Source organism: Myotis lucifugus, unplaced genomic scaffold, assembly GCF_000147115.1.
Source record: "Myotis lucifugus unplaced genomic scaffold, Myoluc2.0 scaffold_69, whole genome shotgun sequence".
NCBI classification, from domain to species: Eukaryota; Metazoa; Chordata; class Mammalia; order Chiroptera; family Vespertilionidae; genus Myotis; species Myotis lucifugus.
Genome location: NW_005871117.1, coordinates 1,000,521 through 1,021,692, shown reverse-complemented (window position 1 = coordinate 1,021,692; position 21,172 = coordinate 1,000,521). Strand labels below are relative to the sequence as shown.

Here is a 21,172-nt window from a genome sequence, read left to right as displayed (position 1 = left end):
CATTTTGAGGTGTGGCCTTGAAAGAGGCAATTCAATTAAAAGGAGGTCATTAGGGTCAGTCTGAATCCAATATAACTGGTGTCCTTATAAGAAGAGGAAATTCTGACACAGACACCTACAAAGGGAAGACAATTTGAAGACCTGGGGATAAGAGAGTCGTCTACAAGCCAAGGAGAGCAACCTGGTACAGATCCTTTGTCTATGGCCTGAAGGAACCAACACAGCCACATCTCCACAGAGGACTTCCACATTCCAGCACCGTGAGAAAATATTTTCTGTTGTGGTCCCCAGTCTGTGATACTTCGCTATGGCAGCCCTAGCAAACTCATACAGTCGCGCAGCTGGAAGAATAGGCCCAATGTGTCCAGCATCACCCCAGTGACGGCCCTGGCTGCCCTTCTTGCACCTTAGTCTCACCTGTTCAGTTAAAGGAGAAGAGCATCCTATCATCAGTTTATGAATGGAAATATACCAAATATACACAATACCTTATTCAAAGAGCTTGAGCCAGTGTCCTTGTCCTCACCACCATCCCCACCATACATACACACTTAGATCTACTCTACCCGAGTGGGAACTTCTCTCTGGTCTTTAACTTACACCCGAATTTAATTTGAGGAGCAATACCGACGAGAGCCCAACTCAACAAGAAGAGGAAGCCCAGACTCTTGCCAGTTTATTTGTTCAGTAGAACCAAGAGTCTCTCTCCAAACGGAGTGGTTTGGGGATAGATACCCTGGAGGACAGGAAAACACTAATTTCCTCAGTGACAATATAGCATAATGGCTCTAGCACCAAAATGTCTGTCTTCCAGTCTTGGCTCATCTCCTACTCGCTACAGTGTGCCTTGCCTCAGTTTCTTCACCTGTAAAATGGGAGCATCAGTCACTGTCATTACTTAATGGATGCAGTTTGAGGATTATACGAGTAAAGTCCCGTCATGCATGTTTGTATGCGTGAGAAACAGTGGGTAAGTATCGTGGCTAAGGTGGCACAGGGAGTGAGTGGGCGGACAGGCAAAGCTTTGGATTGAGAGGTCTCCCGACTGAAAGCCAGTGTGCCTCCACCCCGCCTCTCCTGCTTGCAGGAGGCTGGACCTTCGCAGTGTCCCAGGCCACTGTGCCCTAAGCTGCAAAGATGGGGAGGCCAGCACCATGAGAATTTATGAAGCGCACAGCTGGCATGAATAATGGGTGGGGAATGGCCCCATGACTTGTCAGGATGCTATGCTCAGGGGAGCCTCGACCATCAGTCAGGAACGGGGAGCTTTGCCTGCCCCAACGTCTGAAGGCTCCCTTTCAGGAACGCCACGTTTTTATAGCAAATAAGGAGCCCCAGTACCTTAACTGTTTCATATCTATACTTGACTCTCAGCTCACACATTCAAAGTCCACAGCTAAAATTAAGCAAATAAATAAATAATAAAACTAAGCACACCTGACTTCAAATAAAGAAAAAGAGATTACTGTTTTGAGGTTTTGCAGAACAAGGAATGCCACTTGCCATCAATGAATCTCAGGGAGTGAACTAAATGCCCGGCTGCAGCAGAAACCCAGAAAGCTTGCCTTGAAGACAACAGCCTAAAGCAAAACCACAAATCCCTTTCCTAGCAAACCTGCTGTGAGGGGGCTGTTCTATTTTAAAGTTCCCCTTACAGGCAAATACAGCAAAGCCCAGTTTTTTTCTGTGGCAGTGAGTTCCACGCTGGATTTCAGAAATTTACATTAAAGTAAGAGAAATCAAACAAACAGAAAGTTATGAAAGAGAAAAACAACCAGATTGTTTTTAAAATTGTATCCTTTGCCTCGCTTGAGTTTCTGGACCTCAATTCTCCTCACAAAAGACCACTCCTGTCATCACAAGCATCCCATGTAGACTGAGGCCCACGCTGTGGTCTCCCTGGGAAATGCAGGCTTGAGAAAAGGGCAAATAGGCTTTTCACCAAGTGGCAAATACCAGGTTTTGTTTTTTGTTTGTTTTAAATATCTTTTTTTATTTTGGAGAGGAAGGGAGAGGGAGAGAGATAGGAACATCAATGATGAGAGAGAATCATTGATTGGCTGCCTCCTGCATGCCCTCACTGGGGATCGAGACTGCAACCTGGGCATGTGCTCCGACCAGGAATCGAACTGTGACCTCCAGGTTCATAGGTTCATGCTCAACCACTGAGCCACGCCAGCCAGGCGCAAATACTAATAGTTTTACTGAGTATGTATTATATTAGGCACTATAAGGACATTTCTGAGGCCTCAAAATTTGCTTCAAATGTTCTGCCTGAAGCTGCCCTCCTAGTTGTCTCTCCCTTCCTATAGCTCCTAAAAGAGTGAGCCACCCTTTTCCAGCGATTATCTTTGCATATCAGCCTCACCCAGTAAGTGGTGCCCCCACTGAAGGCAGCGAACTCCTATTTCACTCTTTGATGTATTTCCAGAGCCCAGCAGAGAACACAGTAGATGCTCAATAAACAACCAACTACCAAGAGGAGCTAATAAATAATTTCTAGTCTCTGAACACTTTTTAACGAGTCAATGGAAACTCATCTGGCCTTTTATGGAGATCAGAAAATGTGCCCAGTGAGCTCCCTTTGATATCTTGCGACAATTCTTTTTGAGAACAACAAGGATCTGGCACTATTTTTCCCTTTACAGGGACTGCATCTGAACTAGGGCATCGAGATCTGAAGAGAGACTCTGAAGTGTCTGTAACAAGTCAGGCTGCCTGGAGTGTGCCTGGAGCCAGCGGCTGTGACTGTCAGCAGGGAGGACTCGCGTCTGACGTCCAACGGTGGTCAAGACAGGTATTCTTAATTAAGCAACTATTTACTGCTCCAATGCCGAGTCTGGACACTCCTGGGAGGAGGCCCATGTCACTGCAGGCTGCTCTCACTGTCCTGACTCAGTTAAGTAGTGGTTCTTGAAGTGTCTCCCCACACCAGCTGCATCAGCGTCACTTGGGAGCTTGAGAGAAATGCCAATTCCCTGGCCAAGCCCAGACTGATTGGATGAAGCTCTTCTTTAACAAGGTGCTCTAGAACAGCGGTTCTCAACCTGTGGGTCGCCAACCTGTAGGTCGCAATCCCTTTGGGGGTCGAACGACCCTTTCACAGGGGTCGCCTAAAACCATCGGAAAACACATATATAATTACATATTGTTTTTGTGATTAGTCACTATGGTTTAATTATGTTCAATATGTAACGATGAAAATACATCCTGCATATCAGATATTTACATTAAGATTCATAACAGTAGCAAAATTACAGTTAAGAAGTAGCAATGAAAATAATTTTATGGTTGGGGGTCACCAAAACATGAGGAACTGTATTAAAGGGTCGAGGCATTAGGAAGGTTGAGAACCACTGCTCTAGATGATCCCGACACATGCTCAAGCTTGAGAGCCATTGCTATAAAGCTTTGCCCAGACGGAGAAGCTATGTGGTGAGTCAATCCTACCAAAGTTGGCCACTGTTGGCAATATGCAGACCGGAAGTCCATGGTTCTATTCAGCAAGGCCAGGGCTCGAATGAAGAAGGCAAGGGCCTAGTGCACAATTTAAGAAGAAGCCACATATACCTCACTTTCTTCCTGACTCTTCTACTCAAATGCAAATGATAGGACTGGTAACCAAAGTACCTCCAGGTGGCCTACCCTGTGACTCCCTAGAACTTGAAAGCTCGTGTCAACACCTGATGGGGATCCCTACCCAGGATACCGCACGAATGACTCTCTCTTGCTGACCTCCATATCAATGAGCTAATCAGAAAATAAACATAAAAAGCAAATAAAATATTAGTTCCTGTAAAATGCAATATTTTTGTTTCCTCCCCCTCTCTTCTTTCGCTCCATCAAGGAGCAGTTAGTAACCGAGTCCGCGAATGGAATGTTCCAGAGTCTCTGGTTGTGCTGGCCACAGGAGACTGGAGAAGGTCTCAGGTGTCACCTCAAAAGGGCTCATATTGGGTTTTCAGCAATATAAATGCCTCATTCTGGGTGCATTTTGTGTCTGGGTGTATAGTATTTGCTATTATTTGCAAGGATCCTCCTTCATCATCTCTCCTGAGTGGTGGCTGCCCTGCCCTCATCTCCCACCAGATGACCATCTCTGGAGTCACCTTGAAAACACCTTCAGGCCAGGCTCTAGCCCCTCTGCCAAAACTAGAGTCCTCTTCACCCTCGTTACATTTTTTTTCCTGCCTAACAGGTAAACAGTCAAGAACTATGGCCACCTCGTGTGTCACCTCTTGTTAAGCAGCCACCATTCTCCGAGGGAGAAGGGAATTACTGCCTTTGTGTTGGGGAGACATCTGGGGGGACTGACACGTCCTCATGGGGAGCTGTCGACTTCCTGTTTGTTTCTGAGTTAAAAGGTACATTTACTTGCCCTGACCGGTTTGGCTCAGTGGATAGAGCGATGGCCTGTGGACTGAAGGGTCCCAGGTTCGATTCCAGTCAAAGGTATGTACCTTGGTTGCGGGCACATCCCCAGTGGGGGGTGTGCAGGAGCAGCTGATCGATGTTTCTCTCTCATCGATGTTTCTAACTCTCTATTCCTCTCCCTTCCTCTCTGTAAAATATCAATAAAATATATTTTTAAAAAAGAGGTACATTTACTTAGCCACGCTGTCCCTGCACTCCTTCTGTATTCTGCCCCCAACTCTGGCTGGGCTCAGGCCACTCTGCCATCTTCTCTTACTGAACCGGTCAAGCTGCCAGTCCTAACAGAGACCCCATGGAAGGTAAGAGTCAAAGGAGACAGAATGGGACTTAGCAAGCAGATGAGTTTATTTCACTTAATGATCAGTAAATGCCCGAGAGGGTGATGTTTCCCTCAAATCACAATTCTCCTTCCATTCAGGAAACAAATGTCTAATATTTTCTCAGTCTCATGACATGAAGCTCCCTCACAGTATTCCATTTTTCTGTTTTTCGGTGTCATTCATTATCCTGACTGGCCCGGCTGAGGACTCTGACTTTGGCCACCCATGGTGCACACATCCTCACAGCCCGGGCTTCTCGATCTTCCTCAAGATTCCCTAGCTCCTGGGGAAATGGGAGCAACGTGAGCTGACGTCAGGGATGCTCACATTATGTGGGTCCTTGGGAAGACCGCGTAGCCGCTTCCAGCCCACTGTTCTACAGCAGGCCCTGTGTGGTGTGGCACCCCAAGGACCTTGGCAGAGGCTGGGTGGGCTGGGCCTTCCCTTCACATCTCTGTATTCATGTACCATGTGTCTCTGTGGTCTCTTTGGGAGGCCACCAGTGACTCCCAAACACAAGCTAGGGCACTGCCTCCTCAAACACCTGCGAGGGTTCCCCAGCACCTACGATGGGAGTGAGTGCCAGGCTCTTCTCACAGGACTCCTTGCTCCAGGGTTCACTGAGCCACTTCTTATGGCCTGAGCACTTTCCCTCAACCCTCTATTGGGACCAATAGTGAAGGAGTTAATAATGTGGACTTGGAAATAATAATATGGGTTCAACGCTTCCTCATTAGCTAAGACTTACTGGATTTTACTAGACTTTACAGCTGTGATTCAGCTTCTCCATCTATAAAGGGGGTGGGGGGGAGGAGTAATTCCTCCTCCTGGAGCTGTAGTTGGGAGTCAGCGAGTTCACAGGCATGGTGCTCTTGGAAGGATGCGTGGCACCGAGTAAGCAATGCACAGGGTGGGTAATATCATCAATAGAGAGTTCTCCTCCTCAGTCAGGACCAGGTTAAATGGAACCTTCTTCACACACACACACACACACACACACACACACACACACATAGGCCTGGAGGTGACGTCAGCTCTCTGTCCTCGGGGCCCATGCCGGTAGCTATCCAAACTGCTCCTCCTCTATTTTGCTGTATAGACTTGTCTGTCTCCTACATGAAACTAGCATTTTCAGATGGATACCTACCCTAATCCATGTTACTTTCCACCTCACAGATCTCCCAGGCATCTGACTGCAGCAGGCTTTCGCTAAGCACCGGCTGCATGGAAATGAATCTGAGAGAAGGAGAGAAGCAGCCGGCCGGAATGCGCAGCGTTGGAGGGTTCCATCTGAGGATAGGAAGTGAGAGCCCAGGCAGGGCCTCCATGCTGTCTGCCCACCCGAGAAGCATTCTCAGCAGCCAAGCAGCATCTGAGAAGCAACGACCGGGAAGAGCTGCGTGTGGCTGTAACCTGGGCACGGGTGTCGGGAATCCGTGAAGCCACTGCAGCTGTAGGCAAAATGGTGCCCAGCGCCCCTTCTTTCTCCCTGGGGAGACCTGCTGGGGAGTTTTCATTGGCTGTTCAGTGGGGCCTGTGAGACCCCCAAATTAAGAACCCTTGACTTAGCTATGTAGAGACAAAGTTCTTGCCCGGAAGGCCTTACAATGGAGGAATCCCAGCTATCTTACAAGGCACAGCCCACCAGCGAGGAGGCCTGAGCGTTGGATGCTTGGTGTGCAGGAAAGCCAGGAGCAGCTCCTAAAAGCCGTCCACGCTGAGAGACCAGCAAGGACGGAGAGTACCAGGGTCCTGGGAACCTCTAAGGCCCTCTCCCCCGGGGGCTGTGAAGCCACAGGTCGCCTGTGATGACACAGGAACCCCTGGCTGGGAGCACAGACATTGGCCTTTTGGCTCAGTCTGACTGCGGGAGTTGTTTTCTGTCAGGATGGCTCAAAAACATACTGTCTGATCCAGACACACAAACGAGGCTGTTCACCTACTGATTGCGCAGAGCGATGTGACCCTTAAAAATCAGGGTGAGTCTGATACCAGGACAAAAGGAAACAGCGGAGGCCCAGCTGTGGTGCAGCGGAGGTTTGCAGGGAGCCCTTGGTGGGAGCCTGTTTTATTTGCAGGAGCCACGGTGGCGAATTAAATCCCACCCATGCCCATCTGGACTCTCCCGCTTCTCTTGGAGCTATTGCTGTGCTGGCCCATCGGCCCCTGAAACCTGCCCAGACGCACAGTGAGTGCTTCTGCTCAGACGGCAAGCCCCAAACGAGTGCCGAAAAGCCCACTTCAGTACGTCCTTAGCTTCCTGAGTGCGTTTTTCAGGATCATAAGGAACGGGACCTGGAAGTCCTGTCTTTTGTAAAGTAGAAAGGGAGAGTTTGGAGATTGGGGGGGTGGGGAGGATGGACTGGCAAAGCCACAAGGTGCTACACGGGCCCCTCTGTTTCTCTCCATCAACAAGAGGGACGTAGCAACAACAGGCCCTGGCAGCCTCATTGCCAGGGCCAGATACTCCAAGCCGAGCGAGCCCGTGGTCTCCACGCACAAGGAGTGACGGGAAACGGAGAGGGGATAGCACCTGTCCTTGCTCCTGCAGCAGGGTCTGGGGAGCACCTGGCACTCAGCAGTCTGAGACTTTCTGACTCATCAGGGGACAGCGCGTCCCAGCTGAGCGGTGACTGAGACCCTGAGCGGTGGGGAACAGCACTGGGGTGACAGGAGGCCAGGCCATCGCAGCAGCCCACGGGCACCACCACCAGAAACGTGAGCTCTGAACCGGGGTGAGTCTCAGCTCAGGCCTGACCACAGCGAGCAGCCCCGATGCACCGCGGAACAGACAGCGCTGGCCCGGGATGACGGCCTCCCTCGGCCCCTCGCTGACAGGCAATGAAAGCAAGCCCCACTTTGAAAATTCTCCCCCATCATGCAAACTGACATAGGCATGCTTTTCAAAAACCCACAGCCAATCTGTTGATCATTACTTATTTACAAAGGCCTTCGGGCAGAAAGTCCTGTAAAAACCATACTTGATACGGTATACGCTGGCTTTTTCTGCTGGTGGAAAAAAAAGTCCCCTCCAGGCTACCTCAAACCATCACTTTCTATTGCACATAAAATGTAGCGTGGAACACTAAAGTATTTAATATATATGGTATAATATATCTACAGGAAAGGCATTTGTGTAGAAGAATGTTACCCTGGATTTGGTAATTTGATGTTTTGCTGAAGGCTACGACTTAAAAAAGCTTCCACGCCGTACAGAGGACCTGTCATTTCGGCACCCAAGAGCCAGCAGAATAAAGAAGGACCCTTAAGCAGCAAAACTTTGACACAGCTTTGAAGCATATGAAAACAGTATAACTCCTCAGAATTATTATTACTCAAGATCAAAGAAATAAGCCGTCCTTTACATAGCAAACAGGGACAGGGAATTTGGCTCCAAAGGTTTCAGATTTTTCAGACACTTCTCTTTATTTATTTATTATTTGCTTCTCTAAATTTAGGCAAAAGAAAACGCCTGGGCTTTTCTCTACTTTCAACGGATAAAACTGTTAGCATTAAATAAGGCGATTACCGACAGGTGAGTGACTAGGAAATGAATGCTAGCAGGACATCTGGCTTCACAAGAATGAGAAGCTTGGCGGTTGGCACATGTCATTCCTCCTCATATACGGCAAACAGGCATGTACATCAGCGAGACCCCGGCAAGACTGAGCGGAGGGGAAGGCAAAGGACTAGTTAGGAAACATCTCACAGGAAGAGATGGTCGCAATGGGAAGGACATGGGGCCGGTGAGTCCTCCACGGGGCCTTGTGTCCTCAAGGGTGGGGAGGAGACTGCCCATCTCTGTCCCAGAAAGGTGCTCGGGGAGGACCAGGAAGATGTGAATGTGGTGGATACGGGGGAAGGAGAGAAAAATCACCATCAATGTCCAATAATCAAAGCGAGAAGAGTGGTCAAGGCAAATGAAAAGAAGAAAGTAATTTAGCAATGGTGGGTGTTTCCATGACATGACCTCTTAGGGAGAGCAGTGCCAGTATGAGACCACCCCTGCCGCTCGGAGATGCTAGGGAGGGAGGGCATTGTGGGGAATAGGCACTGAGGTTGGCAGCTGAATTGAAGACAAAAAAGGGAAGATAAAAGATAACGAGGCCAAGAAGAGGAACAGGCTGAAATTTGGTTTCACTTTCTATTTCCATAATCAAGATAGAAAGATAGCAAATGAAAACAGTATGAAGGGAAGGGAAGGGAAGGGAAGGGAAGGGAAGGGAAGGGAAGGGAAGGGAAGGGAAGGGAAGGGAAGGGGAGGGGAGGGGAGGGGAGGGGAGGGGAGGGGAGGGCAGAGAGAGGAAGGGAAGGAGGAGAGGGAGGGAGAGAGATAAAGAGGGAGAGGAGAGAAGGAGTGAGAGAAGGATCGAGAGAGAGAAAGCACACACTATTTCATAATTAATACTGCTTTTGGTCAGAGCAGAACAGGATTACTTTTGAACTTTGCTTTGGCAAGTCCACAGATTATTGGACTTCTTTATCAGTCAAAATCAATGAACAGAAATTTGATTTCAGGCGACAGGATGAAAGGGGGGTAATCTTCAGGTTCCTTTTTGATTGTGAGGATACATCGCACATATGGCCCTCAGTACAGACAGCAGTCCTCACAGGGCCCCCAGCAGAAAGACTAGCCGGAGGCGCGCTGGCCCACGCGTTCCCGGATTGGCTGCCACCGTCATTAGTGCCACTGCTGGTTAGGAGCGACAGGGGGACAGGACAGGATGACAGCTCCGCCTTTAAAGCTTGTGTATTTTTCAAACAGCTTTCCCAACTGTTTTTCATGACAGGGTTTTTTCAGCTCTATCATTAACTGCTGACAAGCTGACGGAATAAATACTCCAGCCTTTGAGAAGCCATGGAAGAACCCATCCCTCCCAGACTCCTGCCAGCTGGGAAGGGTGGCACTGGGCTGGGGCTGGTGGGGAGCGGGTAATGAAGGGAGGGGAGGAGTTAGAGGGGGCCCCCCAGGCCTGGGGCCCCTCTCCTTACCTCATCAGCTTGGGCGAGGAGCCGGGGGAGTTCCGCATGCCTCCATTCCGCTGCTTTTTTTTGGGTGACAGCGTCGAGGGCTGCTCATCTTCAACTGGAAATACAGGCAGCTCATGAGATTATGGACAGGGTGAGTGAGGGCAGACTGCGCAACACAGGCAAGATAGCAAAGGACACACACGCACAGCTCAGTCACGCACTAGGAGCTCAGGGCTGCCTTTTGGACCCAGTGACAAAGACCCATGTGTTAGTCCGAGAAGCCGGCTCAGAGGAGGCGAAAGCCCCCTCTTTACACTCCAGCGTTTGAACATGCACTTGAAACAGACTACAACAGCGTGTATGCACCCTGCCCTAAAAAAAGAAAGGAAGGCGAGATTTACCTGCATACAAAATTTGGTGCTATAGATGGGGACACGCAATCATTACTCTCAAGAGATCATTTTGGTTACTTGGCTTTGCTGGGTAATCGAATGGGTTTTCTCGTAACCAAAACCAGAAATCAAGTTGTTTGGAAATAGCAGCACCCTAGCTGCCAGCGACTTCTGCTTCTGCGAAGGCACCCACTTCCCTGGTCCCTGATCCCTGCGCCAGAGGAAGAGCCTGGGGAGAGGCTAGGATTGGAGGCCTTCGCAGCCAAAGTCTCAGTCACTCAGGACTGGGGACATGGGCGCGTGCTGGCTCAGGAATCCGCAGCCCACTCAGCCCTTGTCCCTCCACCTCCCCAAAAGGGGGGTTGCACACATGGGATCCTTTCCTACTTTATCAGAACAGTTGGACGGGACTGCAAGGTTGGAGAACCGGGCAGGAGAAGAGCCCCCAAAGGAAGGAGGAGGTTGCCATTGAATGATATCTCTGATGACGTGGTGAGGGGCAGGGAAGGAGGGCAGCACAGGGGGTTGGGAACCAAAGGCTGTTTCCCGAATGTCTAAGCTACACAGAGCGCTAAGCAATGTGAAGCCTCGCTCACACACAGCACAGCACACGCCACTGCCTTTGCCCAAAGACACCCACTCACAAGCTCTGCAGAGGCATCAGCCTGCACCATGCTTCTTTTTAAGAGAGTTGCTTGATAAATTAGCAGATGCACACCCAGCCTGTCCCCCGAGGGCATCGGCAGGAAATTTCTAGTCCCCCTCTCCGCACCCCCACAATTCAGGCTACAGCTGTAATGGCAAGAAGGAAAAGTAGGCTCCTCGGGTTCGCATAGTTGACTGCAACACAGAGGGGGAGGGAGCACCCCGAAACCCACAGTGCACAGCAGTGACCTTAAGGCTAAGAAGAGAAATATTAGCAGTGACGACATCGGAAGATGCTTGACGTTTGTTAACGGTGTACAAGTCATGGGTTGGAAAGAAAACCGTCACCTCAGCTACTTGATCTTGTCCAGAAAGACCCATCTCAGCACCTGCATTCTATGGCACTTCCCTGAAGACCCTGAGTAAGTGTAGTTTGTTATGATACAGGGTTCCAAAGGGACGACAGCCATCCAACTACCTTCTGAACCTGCTTCAGGGTATCGCACTTGGCACCCCATCCCCATTCCACTGCCAGTCTAAGGGTGTCTAAATTCTGGCTGACACAGGGTAAGGGAACAAGAACGTGGTTCAAATTGAGAGCTACTCCAGAAGAAACGAAGGCAAGGAAGCACCTGTAAATGCCTACAGCCCACTCGCTCTGCCGCCCGCCCCATCCCCCCAGAGGCCTGTGCTCAGGCTGCCACCGTATCAGTCACTTAGGGCTCCAGGCTGGAACTATGTGCCTGGGAGGATATCGCATCTTATCGGAAATGAGTATCCACAGCAAATCACACCGAGACTAAACAGCACTTAAAAGATTAAAGGAAATAAATACCAGCCACATAAATGGTATAGAAAAAATCACAGGGTTGATATGCATCTCTCAGCGAGCAAACAGGCACTCTGAGCTTGACCTGAATTCATCTTGCTTTCACAGGACAGGGCCGGGCATCCCAGGCAATAATGGGGCAGAAAGGCAAGGAGACTGAGATTGAGAGAGAGAATGTGTGTGTGTGTGTGTGTGTGTGCATGCGCACACATCTGCACTTTCCCCATCTTAGAATGGGGCAGAAAGTCTTACACCGACTCCACTGGTAATGCAAGGTCACCCTTTAATGTGGACCACTTATGGGGGGCCTAGGTTCGTTGAGTAGCATGCCAGACTAAATAATGTGTGTGCCTGGCCGTGGGACTTGTGGGGATGAAAGTTCTTTTCTTCTCTATCTCATGAGCCTTTCAATGGTTAGAATGAAATATCCAAAAGGCTCTTGTTCCTAGTCCACTATGGCCAACTTGACTCAAAGCCACCAGATGTTGCCATGATTTTGTCCATAGTAGTTAAGACCTGAACAGAAGCCACACTCGCTGCATTTCTGTTGGATTCTTTTGCTTAATGCTTGTCTTCCCAGTTGCACTGGGCCCACAATAAGAGCCCTCTTTGGGTAAGAGCCCGTTCTCCTAGCGCCTTGTTGCTGTCTGTTTACCTGCAGCGATGTTCAGATGGAAGGAAGACCTGCAAGTTGATACCTGTTAGCCAGCTCCAGGGAGACACCCCGTTCTGCTGCTAAAGCTATGCCTCCTTCTATGCAAGGAAACTATTTATTTTCATTGCAAGTCAGAAAGATCATCCATCATAATCAGACTGCATTTAAAGTGGGATTTGTTCTCTTCAATGCAACCCGTGTTCAAAGGTTTCCTCCTGCACTCACGGCCTGGCAATGCAGATCTGCTCCCTGCAGAGACGGGGGAAGGTCCCAGCTTAAACATGAAGGCTGCGCAATGAAGACTATTACCGATGGCTTAGTTCCCACAAGAGAAGCAGTGGTCCCTTCTTTCTTGTAAGTAGAGTATAAACCATATTTAATTATTATCCTTGACCACCGATTTCTGCATATTTAAAGAAAGCAACTCTAGGATAACTTCCAGGTAAGCTATAAAATAAAATTTCCATTTCATGGCTCCTGTGACTACATGAGAGGAATAAAAATTGGATTAAAAGGGAGACTGAAATTTACATACTTTCCAGAAAGGCACATGGATTGACCTCATGCCGACACACATTCACAGGTTCCTGGTGAGCCTGCTTTGTGGCTCATTACCGGACACCTCGGTCTCCGGCTCTCACCGCTTCAAGCTGGGGAAGCCTCATGAAGATACGATCTGTTAAAGGAACCTGAGTTACCAGCTCCTTTAAAACACAAACAAGTTGAGGAATCCAAGTGGAATTTTTATAGGAGCTGAACTCCCTCCAGTCTCCGCGTCCTCATAAAAGCAGAGGGCTCATTTCTGCACATCCCTAAGTACAACACTTAATGTGCTGCCGTAACTTCCCAGCGCCCGCCCGTCTCACAGGCACTGCATCCAACAGCTTTACAGTCGGGAAGACTCCGTGCTAGAAAAATGTCAGGCAAGTCTAATGAGGCTAGGATCCCTCGGCTGGCGCTAGACTTTAATTTAAAGTTACAACGATGTTTTAACATGTTTGCTTATACTTGACTAAAGAGGGTTCATTATTTCGATGACATAACCTCCAGACAACGTTCTGGGAATTGATTGAGGACGTGGTGGTAATCCCAACAGCCTGAATGCAGAGTCGAACATCTGTAACGACATTTTGCTCGACTTTTCATCGTCATTCTGTTTTCAAGCAAAAAGCAAGGCAACATCTTCCAGAAACACTGGCCAGAACTCTGGGCTTAGTTCAAAATGATCATATATTTTACTAGATTTTTTTTTAAAGAAATCCCTCTCTTTATTGGCCTAGTCAGCTTGCAAACAGTGTATCAAGGTTCACCGATGCCTTTGTGGGCCCTCGGAGTCAAACGGGCAATGATTTCACCTTTCAGCTTTCCCACATAATCCGGGGCCCCGACATACGATGAACCCGTTGCTCAGCTCCAGCCTGGGGCACCTTCCTTCTTCCCCGTTTCCTCCGCAGGGTTTAGGGGGATGCTGCCCTCTGAGACTTAAAGGTGCGTTTGTTGGCTGGAGTTAAGACATAGTTCAAAGCAAATAAACTCAGAAATGTAATAAAAGGCCAACGACCCATAAACATGAGTTGACTGGCTATCTCCACATTACATTATTAATCACCACATCTGGAGAAACCCACATCTGCACACACTTAGCAGGTCATTAGTAATGTCATATTCACACTGGAATCACTCAGAGTAAGAGGCATGCAGCTAACAGGGCTCCCTACTGAAGTCTTGAGCGAGCTGCGAGTTGGCGGGAGGGTAGTTTTAATTATTATTTATTGGTCTTTATGGTTTTTCTCTTTGGCATTTTGCTGCCCAGCATGCTCCGTGCATGCTGAAATCCACGGTAGTGCATCTTTCTTCTTCAGTTGAGCTCAGCATGCTAAGGGGAAGCAGGAGGGGTGCAGGGCAGTTACTACACATTGGGGTGGGTTCCAGGGCTCCTTCACCTGGCTTGGTCACAAGCTGAGAATTGTGAGTTGTGTTCTTGCACTCAAACGGGTCTTTGGGGTGGCGCGATCTAGCTTCCACCTTGACTGCCAAACAGTAACGAGAAAAGAAAACTGAAATTAATCCTTCGTGCAGTTCTTCATTGGAAAAGTTGAAAACCAGTTTTAACATGAACCAGAATGATAGCTTTGAATGAAAATGGAAGTTTCGTCCTCAGAGCTACATTGAGAATTTTCTTTACTTTTACCCCAATGACGTCTGGAAATTCTTTTTGCTGTGTTATTGTCATCGGTGTCAGAAGGGATAACCTATCAGGAGATAATCTTATTTGTGCAATAATTTCCAAATCCATAGAGTTCCCCTCTGCCTTTCCACATACACAGACTTGGAAAGCTTAGATCAGCAGTGAGATTCGACCCCTCTCTCCCGAAGCCACTAAAACGCAGCCCACTGAACCATCATTACATTCCGCGTCATCAGCCACAAGGTTAGACTATGGTTTTCATCTCAAACCACTGGCATGGCTGGCCCCTTGGTTGCAATATCGCTGCCTAACTTTCATTAAATGCCGTGGGTTTGCCAGTCCTAAGAAAGGGGAGGGGGGTTCCTTTATCCTTGTGTCATGAGGGACATCAGTGAACATTGGGTGTGTGTTTTCAGTCTTTCAGGATGTGAATGAGGGTACAGAGAGGGCAAAACTGCTGGCCTACAGATTGCACAGTGTGCTTCTTGATTTCTGTGGGTTTATCAGACTTTGTCCCCAAGAAAAATCCTACCAGTCATAGTACTACAGTCAATATGTAATTCACAACAGACATAACTCCCAGGCTGACCCGGCCTCCCTCTAATACAGACACCTAACTAAGACTTTCACCAGGGAGTCTGGGCTACTTAACCTGAAGGTCTTACAGCACAGCCACGCTAGAGCGATCCTGGCACTGGAGCTCAGGACGGTGCCTGCTTTACGGAGGGATATTTCCTGCCTCACAATCACAGACCCCAGAACCCTGGCTGCCTGGCACACATACCAGACTAGAGAGAGGGTGAGGGTGTGTCCTTTAGCCCCAGAGCAAACTCAGCAGCAACGAGAAACACAAATGCTGGGTAAGTAACCCATTTGGTGCGCTGGATCCTATACTTCCTGTGAAGGAGCACTTGGCTGCTGTTTCAGGATGAGTCCCCTCGGGGGACATGCACCTGCCCATCAGCGAGGTTGGGCAGCCACCCACAGCGAGAATAAGGTAAGACAGCCAAGTTCTAAGCCAGAGACTCAGTGGGCAGCGTGGTGTCTGAACGTGCGCAACTAACAAGGGTGATGTCCTTGCAAGGAGAATTTCTGCTCTGACAACCTTGGGAGAACACCTATCACCAAGAACTTTGGTAAACACATTGCAGGGTTATTGATAAGATCAAGCCAAAAGCTGTTTCTGAAAGATCACAGTGGATATTAATACAGTTAATGAAAAGATGAAAGTTGCTGCCTCTCAAAAGCAATGCCAACAATAATATCTCCAACATAGAGCATATATAACTCCCTACAAGTGAGCAATGGCTTTATCACATACATTATCAGGCAGGATAATTTTACAGCTTCTAGCTGAGAAGTAGGATATACATTTATTTGGAAAACCTAGAGGATGTAAGTTAAAGAAAAAACAACAACCTGCCATTATGTACAGTGAGGACAGAAAGCATCTGTAAGTAACCCACCTGCCCTGGCGCAGGCACAGGGAGCTGAGGCGCAGGGAGGGGAAGGGGAAGGGAAGGGGAGGGGGCAGAGAAGGGGAGGCCTGTTGGAGCTTTCACATCTCTGGCTTTTGTGGAGCTAATATGAGAATGAGGAGGGAGGCTTTAAGGAACAATAGGTTATGTAGAAGTTAATCACAGGGTATATTTCTGGCTTTATTCACTGCCTAGGAAACCTGAATTGTGTAACTTTGAGTCCATCAACACAGAGTAATGAAAGAATTCAGCTCCCACATGGGAGAGAGAAAAACAGTATATAAGTGTGTTGACAGAATCTGCATGACTTGCACTGCAATGTTCTCTACAGAAACACTGTGGGCCCAACGAATCTTCTAGAATCAAAGAGAAATGCCAAACTCACATTCCTCCATCCCATCTCAGACCATAAGCCTGTTCTATATGTATCTCGGTCAGAGTCCAACATTCATCAAAGTCCCTGTATCTAGAATCTCAACCCATATATCTTCACTAAGAACTTGACCTGCTGTAATAACTTGCTCAATGCTCGGTTTTGCTCAGCATTTGGTAGAAAATTCCATCTGGTTGCCTGTCTTTTTTCTTTCTTTTTTTCTTGGAACAGACTGTCTCCATCAGCTCAAGGGCAAAGAAAAGGCTCACGCAAAGATTACTCGGTATTGGCTTCTCAGAGATGAGATGGAGATGAATAAGCAAATATGCAACTGAAATGCACGATGCAAGAATTTTCCTTGAATTATGGCTATGGAGCTTGGAGACTGGGAAGGTAGGAGATGAAAGACAACTGTTACTTTGAATTAAACTGGGAAAAACGTACAGGAGTCCAATAAAAACAGCCTCTTTTCAACTTTCCTTCTCTGCCTACTCCCTACACCTACAAGTTAGTCAAGGTTTTGAGGCCAAAAAGTGTACCAGACTCCTTCACGTAGCCCTGGCAGGGGCAGTGCATGCTTGCGGGGGTTAGGGTTTCAGAACAGGGACGAAATGTGCCAAGTCCCTGGCACCAAAAGCTGCCTTCTTTCTTCTTATATTTCTCAAGTTCAGGGATTAGTAAACTGTCGTCTTGAACATGTTTTTGTATGGGCTATGGGCTGAAAATGTTTTTTACATTCTTATTTATTTTTTTAAGATTTTTTTTAAGAGAGAGAGGAGGGGAGAGGGAGAGACAGAGTGAAACATCAATGTGAGAGCAAAACATCGATCAGCTGTGCCTCTGGCACGCCACTATTGGGAATCGAGTCTGCAAGCCTCGCCTGTGCCCTGACCAGAATTGAACCAGCACCCTTTCTGTGCACAAGACGATACTCAACCAACTAAGTCACACCGGCCAAGGTAGTTTTTACATTTTCAAATGGTTGGGGGACAAAATCTAAGAAGAAAAATATTTAATAGCACATTAAAATTATACAAAATTCAAATTTAGTGGCTATCAATAAAGTTTTATTGGGACATGGCCAGTCATTTGTTTATCTATTGTTTATATCTGTTTTCCCTTTACAATGAGAGACTCAAGCGGTTGCAGTAGAGACCGCATGGCCAAAGAGCCTGAGATATTTATTAGCTGGCCTTTGATAGAAAAGGTTTGCTGACCCCTCACTTACCTTCTCACAATTTTCTAATTTCCTGTCTTCTAAAAGGACAACATTTTTTCCCAACCTTCCAGGATTTCCAAACAATAAAAGAAACATGCATGGAGCCACTCGAAGTGAACAAATTTGGTGACGTTGGGAGGGACAGAGGTAGTTTAGTGACTGGAATGTCCCTACCACCCAACCTACTATTAGTCCTACAGGTGCCCTTGCATTTGGGGAAACCAGACAGGCGAGTTTCCCCCTTTCTTTCCTTTTAAATACTTTTTATTGATTTTGAGAGAGAGAGAGGAAGAAAGAGAGTGAAAAACAGTGATGTGGATGTGTGTGGGGAATATCAACCGGCTGCCTCCTGCACACCCCCTACCAGGGACTCAGCTGCAACCTGGTCATGTGCCCTGCGTGGGAATCAAACCAGCAACCTTTCGGCGCAGGGGAGGAGGCCGAACCGACCGAGCCACACCAGCCAGGGCTAGTTTCCTCTTTCCCATCTCCAGCTAAGTTACAGCCATCCACCCTGCACTTTGAGAATCAGGCGAACCACCTCTACCAGGAGCAGTTCCTTGAAGCTGTCAGCGTCGGCTGCAAGTCCACCCTGCATGAGCCCCGACAGGACAACAGATTAACCATTAGGCTAGATATGTTGAAAATATACAGCTTCAACCTTTCCCCAGCTCGCTCAGAGCGATATATAGATGATTATTTCAAGCGTCAGCTGCCGCACAGATTTAAACCCCGGCACAGTAACTCCTGGATTCATCTGCCCCTTGTCAAACTTGCACAGCTTTCATTGCAGGATACGCGGTGTGGCAGTTTCACTGTGAATCCAGAATGATCCAGACGGCTGCTGTCTCTTTGTTAACAGGAAGCCAAACTGATGAGTTTGTAATGCATTTCTTATCAAAGGTAGTTTCAGAAACGAAAATGTGTCCCATCAGTTTGGCTGGGTTTCACAAAGACTAGATTATGGGCTTAATCAGAACATCTCTGTTATTTTCGTGAGGAAATAGATAATTCTGCATCCATCCCTTTAAAATCACTTTATGCCAATGAATTATGTATTTATGAATTTATAATTATCCTTGATTTTTCCCCTCCTGCAGTATACTTAATAAAACCATCAGCTGGAGCCTACAAAGCAATAGGGCTTAATAGATACAAGCATGCTAATATCTTTTTTTCAGTGAATGCTGATCTTTCTGAGCTGTGTGTCTACATTGATCATTGTGGAAAAAAAGGGATAGTAATTTCCAACTCACACATTTAACAAAGACAAAATGGACTGTGATGGAATTTATGGAGCCTGTAAAGGAACTCTTTTTATAATATGGTTTATTATCAAGTAGATTCGTGATCACTGTAGGACAAATCAGGTCCCCCTGAAATGCATCTAGAAAAATGCCTATGCGTTCAGAGCACCGTTCCTGGCGCAGCGGAAGGGCCCGTATGAATGGTGGCAGCTGCCAGTCTTCTTTCGGGCTGGCTGTTATACCTGCTACTGAAGTGAAATTCAGTACTTAGATCCCAGCTTTAAAAATGCTATTTATCCTCTCTTTATTTAAAATTCTGACTTTTTATTCATCATGACTTTTTTTTCTCCCTTTTTAATTTAAAAAAATATTGCATTAAACCATCATCTATCTTAATTACTGAGGTTTATGCTGCCCCCTGACACTGGGTGTCCACGGTAAATGCCTCACTCCAGTCCCGGCCCTGCCTGTCCAGCTCCCAGGGTGCTCTGGTGCTGGTCCTGCCATCCGCCCGTCTTTACACAGAAGGTCTCTTCTTTTGTATCTGTATGTGTGTCTATTCGTTCCCTTGTGCCAAACCGGGTAAGACGAATACAAAACAAGTGTTATTCTTTTGATCGCTTCATGCTGCCTGCATGAGATTGGTCAGGCAGACCCTTGCCAGAAAGGCTTCCTTAGGGATTCACAAATTGTCAGACATCCAGAGGAGCGGAGGAAGGATCATGCTGCCTCGGGCATCTGAGCTTTGCCACCTGCCCAGGGTGAGAAACAGAACAGAGCGCGGCGCCGGTCTCGCCTGGACCTTATTTCGCACCTCCCATCACACCGCCTGGCTAACACGGCGCCGGCGTACATTCCCTCTTTGGGGTGCAGGTTTTTATTTGCTTCTATGTTTTGACTCAGATGCTATGCTTCTTCTCTTTTTGTTTCTCCTCCCCTTAAACCGCTTCAAGTAAACATGATGGGCAGAAAACGTCAATCACATGTTCATTCCATTTTCACTCTGTTACTTGCATTTTTTTAAGTTAATGCTTGCCCCAGTGACTCAATATGGAGACCAGCCTAGAATCTAACTGTGTATGTGTGGAATGGTTCTCTAAACCATAAGCTGGTATACAGGTAAGGGCCGTTATTATTATTAATATCATTATTACTATCGGCTCATTCATAAACACTGTATTTTCCATTGAGCCAGTCGTATCAAAAGCCCCTGAGAATTCTAATATGTATTCCAGATGGCTGCCCCGATACTTTCTCTGAAACGCAGATAAAGGTAAAATGCATGAGCCTTTAGTGCAACCCAGGTACACCACATGGCCCGATGAAGAATGTTCTGCCAGAACACTTTAGAAATGCTGAATGCTTTTAACCTTGGGAGGTAAGACCAGTCCCAGATTGTGATTTTACGCTAAACACAGCATTTAGTATATTTCTTAAGGGCACAGTCACCTTCTAAAAGTGTTCTTGAACTACAACATCATGATCTGTATTCCACTATAATTTATCCTCAGCTGCATCCCGTGCAACATTTTAAAATGCTCGTCAGTCTATATGGCCTGGGCCGCTTTCTGCTCATCACAGAGAACAACGTGTGGAACGCAGGCGTGGGGCTGGCAGGGGTGCAGGGATGCTCTAGCCTCGCCCTCTTTGGGCTGCACTAAGAGGACACTGACACCAGGGCCCAGGTCTGCTGACTTCCAATCCACATCACTTGCTGTCAGAATTCTGCCCATGAGAACAGCGTGAGGATACCAGCTTCCAGCTTTGGGCCACCTGCCCTGGTCCCTCTGACCCTCATTAGAATTCTGATCTCAGATAAGTTACTCAACGCCGCAATGTCACCAGATCTGTTGTTATCCCCAGGGACAGATGAGGACGCCAGGATCTGGAGAGGCCGTGGGGTGGAGGGAGAGGATCAGAGGCCACACACTGACAGCCGGGGACTGTCCTGGGGTGCTCTGCCCGACACTCCCCAGCTGGTTCACAGGGTCTGGGCATGGGACAACCTCTACATCTGAAGATTTCCATAAAATATTGATGTCTAACTTCTGCTTTAAGATCTTGCGTAAGACTGGGCTTCCATTTCAGGAACTGTCTCATGGGGCACAAGCTTACCAGCTGGTAAATCCCCCAACACTGCTTACTGCGCCCCAGCCTTATGGTAGGCACCCCGTTATATCTCTGGCCCTGGCTCCAGTGACACTCAATGACATAAAGACTTTAAGATATGGGTGATCCCTCTACAAATGTCAACTCAGAATGAGATGCAGGAAGGTAACAGTTAGGCACACAGGCCCCGAAGTTACACTGCAGGGTCCAAACCTGGCTATTTGGCAAATTACCAACTTCGGTTTTCTCACCTATAAAATGGAAATAATCAGAGTACATCCTTCTTAGGGCTACTGAACATGAGAAGTGCTT

The 21,172-nt window shown here is 47.7% G+C and overlaps 1 protein-coding gene across 9 annotated transcripts in view; it reads right to left on the bottom strand.

Moving 5' to 3' along the window:
• Window positions 1-21,172, bottom strand: part of KCNMA1 (potassium calcium-activated channel subfamily M alpha 1) — a 674,818-nt gene that overhangs the window by 71,916 nt on the left and 581,730 nt on the right. For 8 of the 9 annotated variants that reach the window (XM_023755062.1, XM_006090207.3, XM_006090192.3 and 5 more), the window contains one exon: window positions 9,747-9,840. In XM_023755062.1, the coding sequence (XP_023610830.1) occupies window positions 9,747-9,840 (94 nt within the window). Of the gene's footprint in view, window positions 1-9,746; window positions 9,841-14,189; window positions 14,277-21,172 lie in introns of all 9 variants that reach the window. The other variant, XM_006090208.3, reaches the window with a different exon arrangement.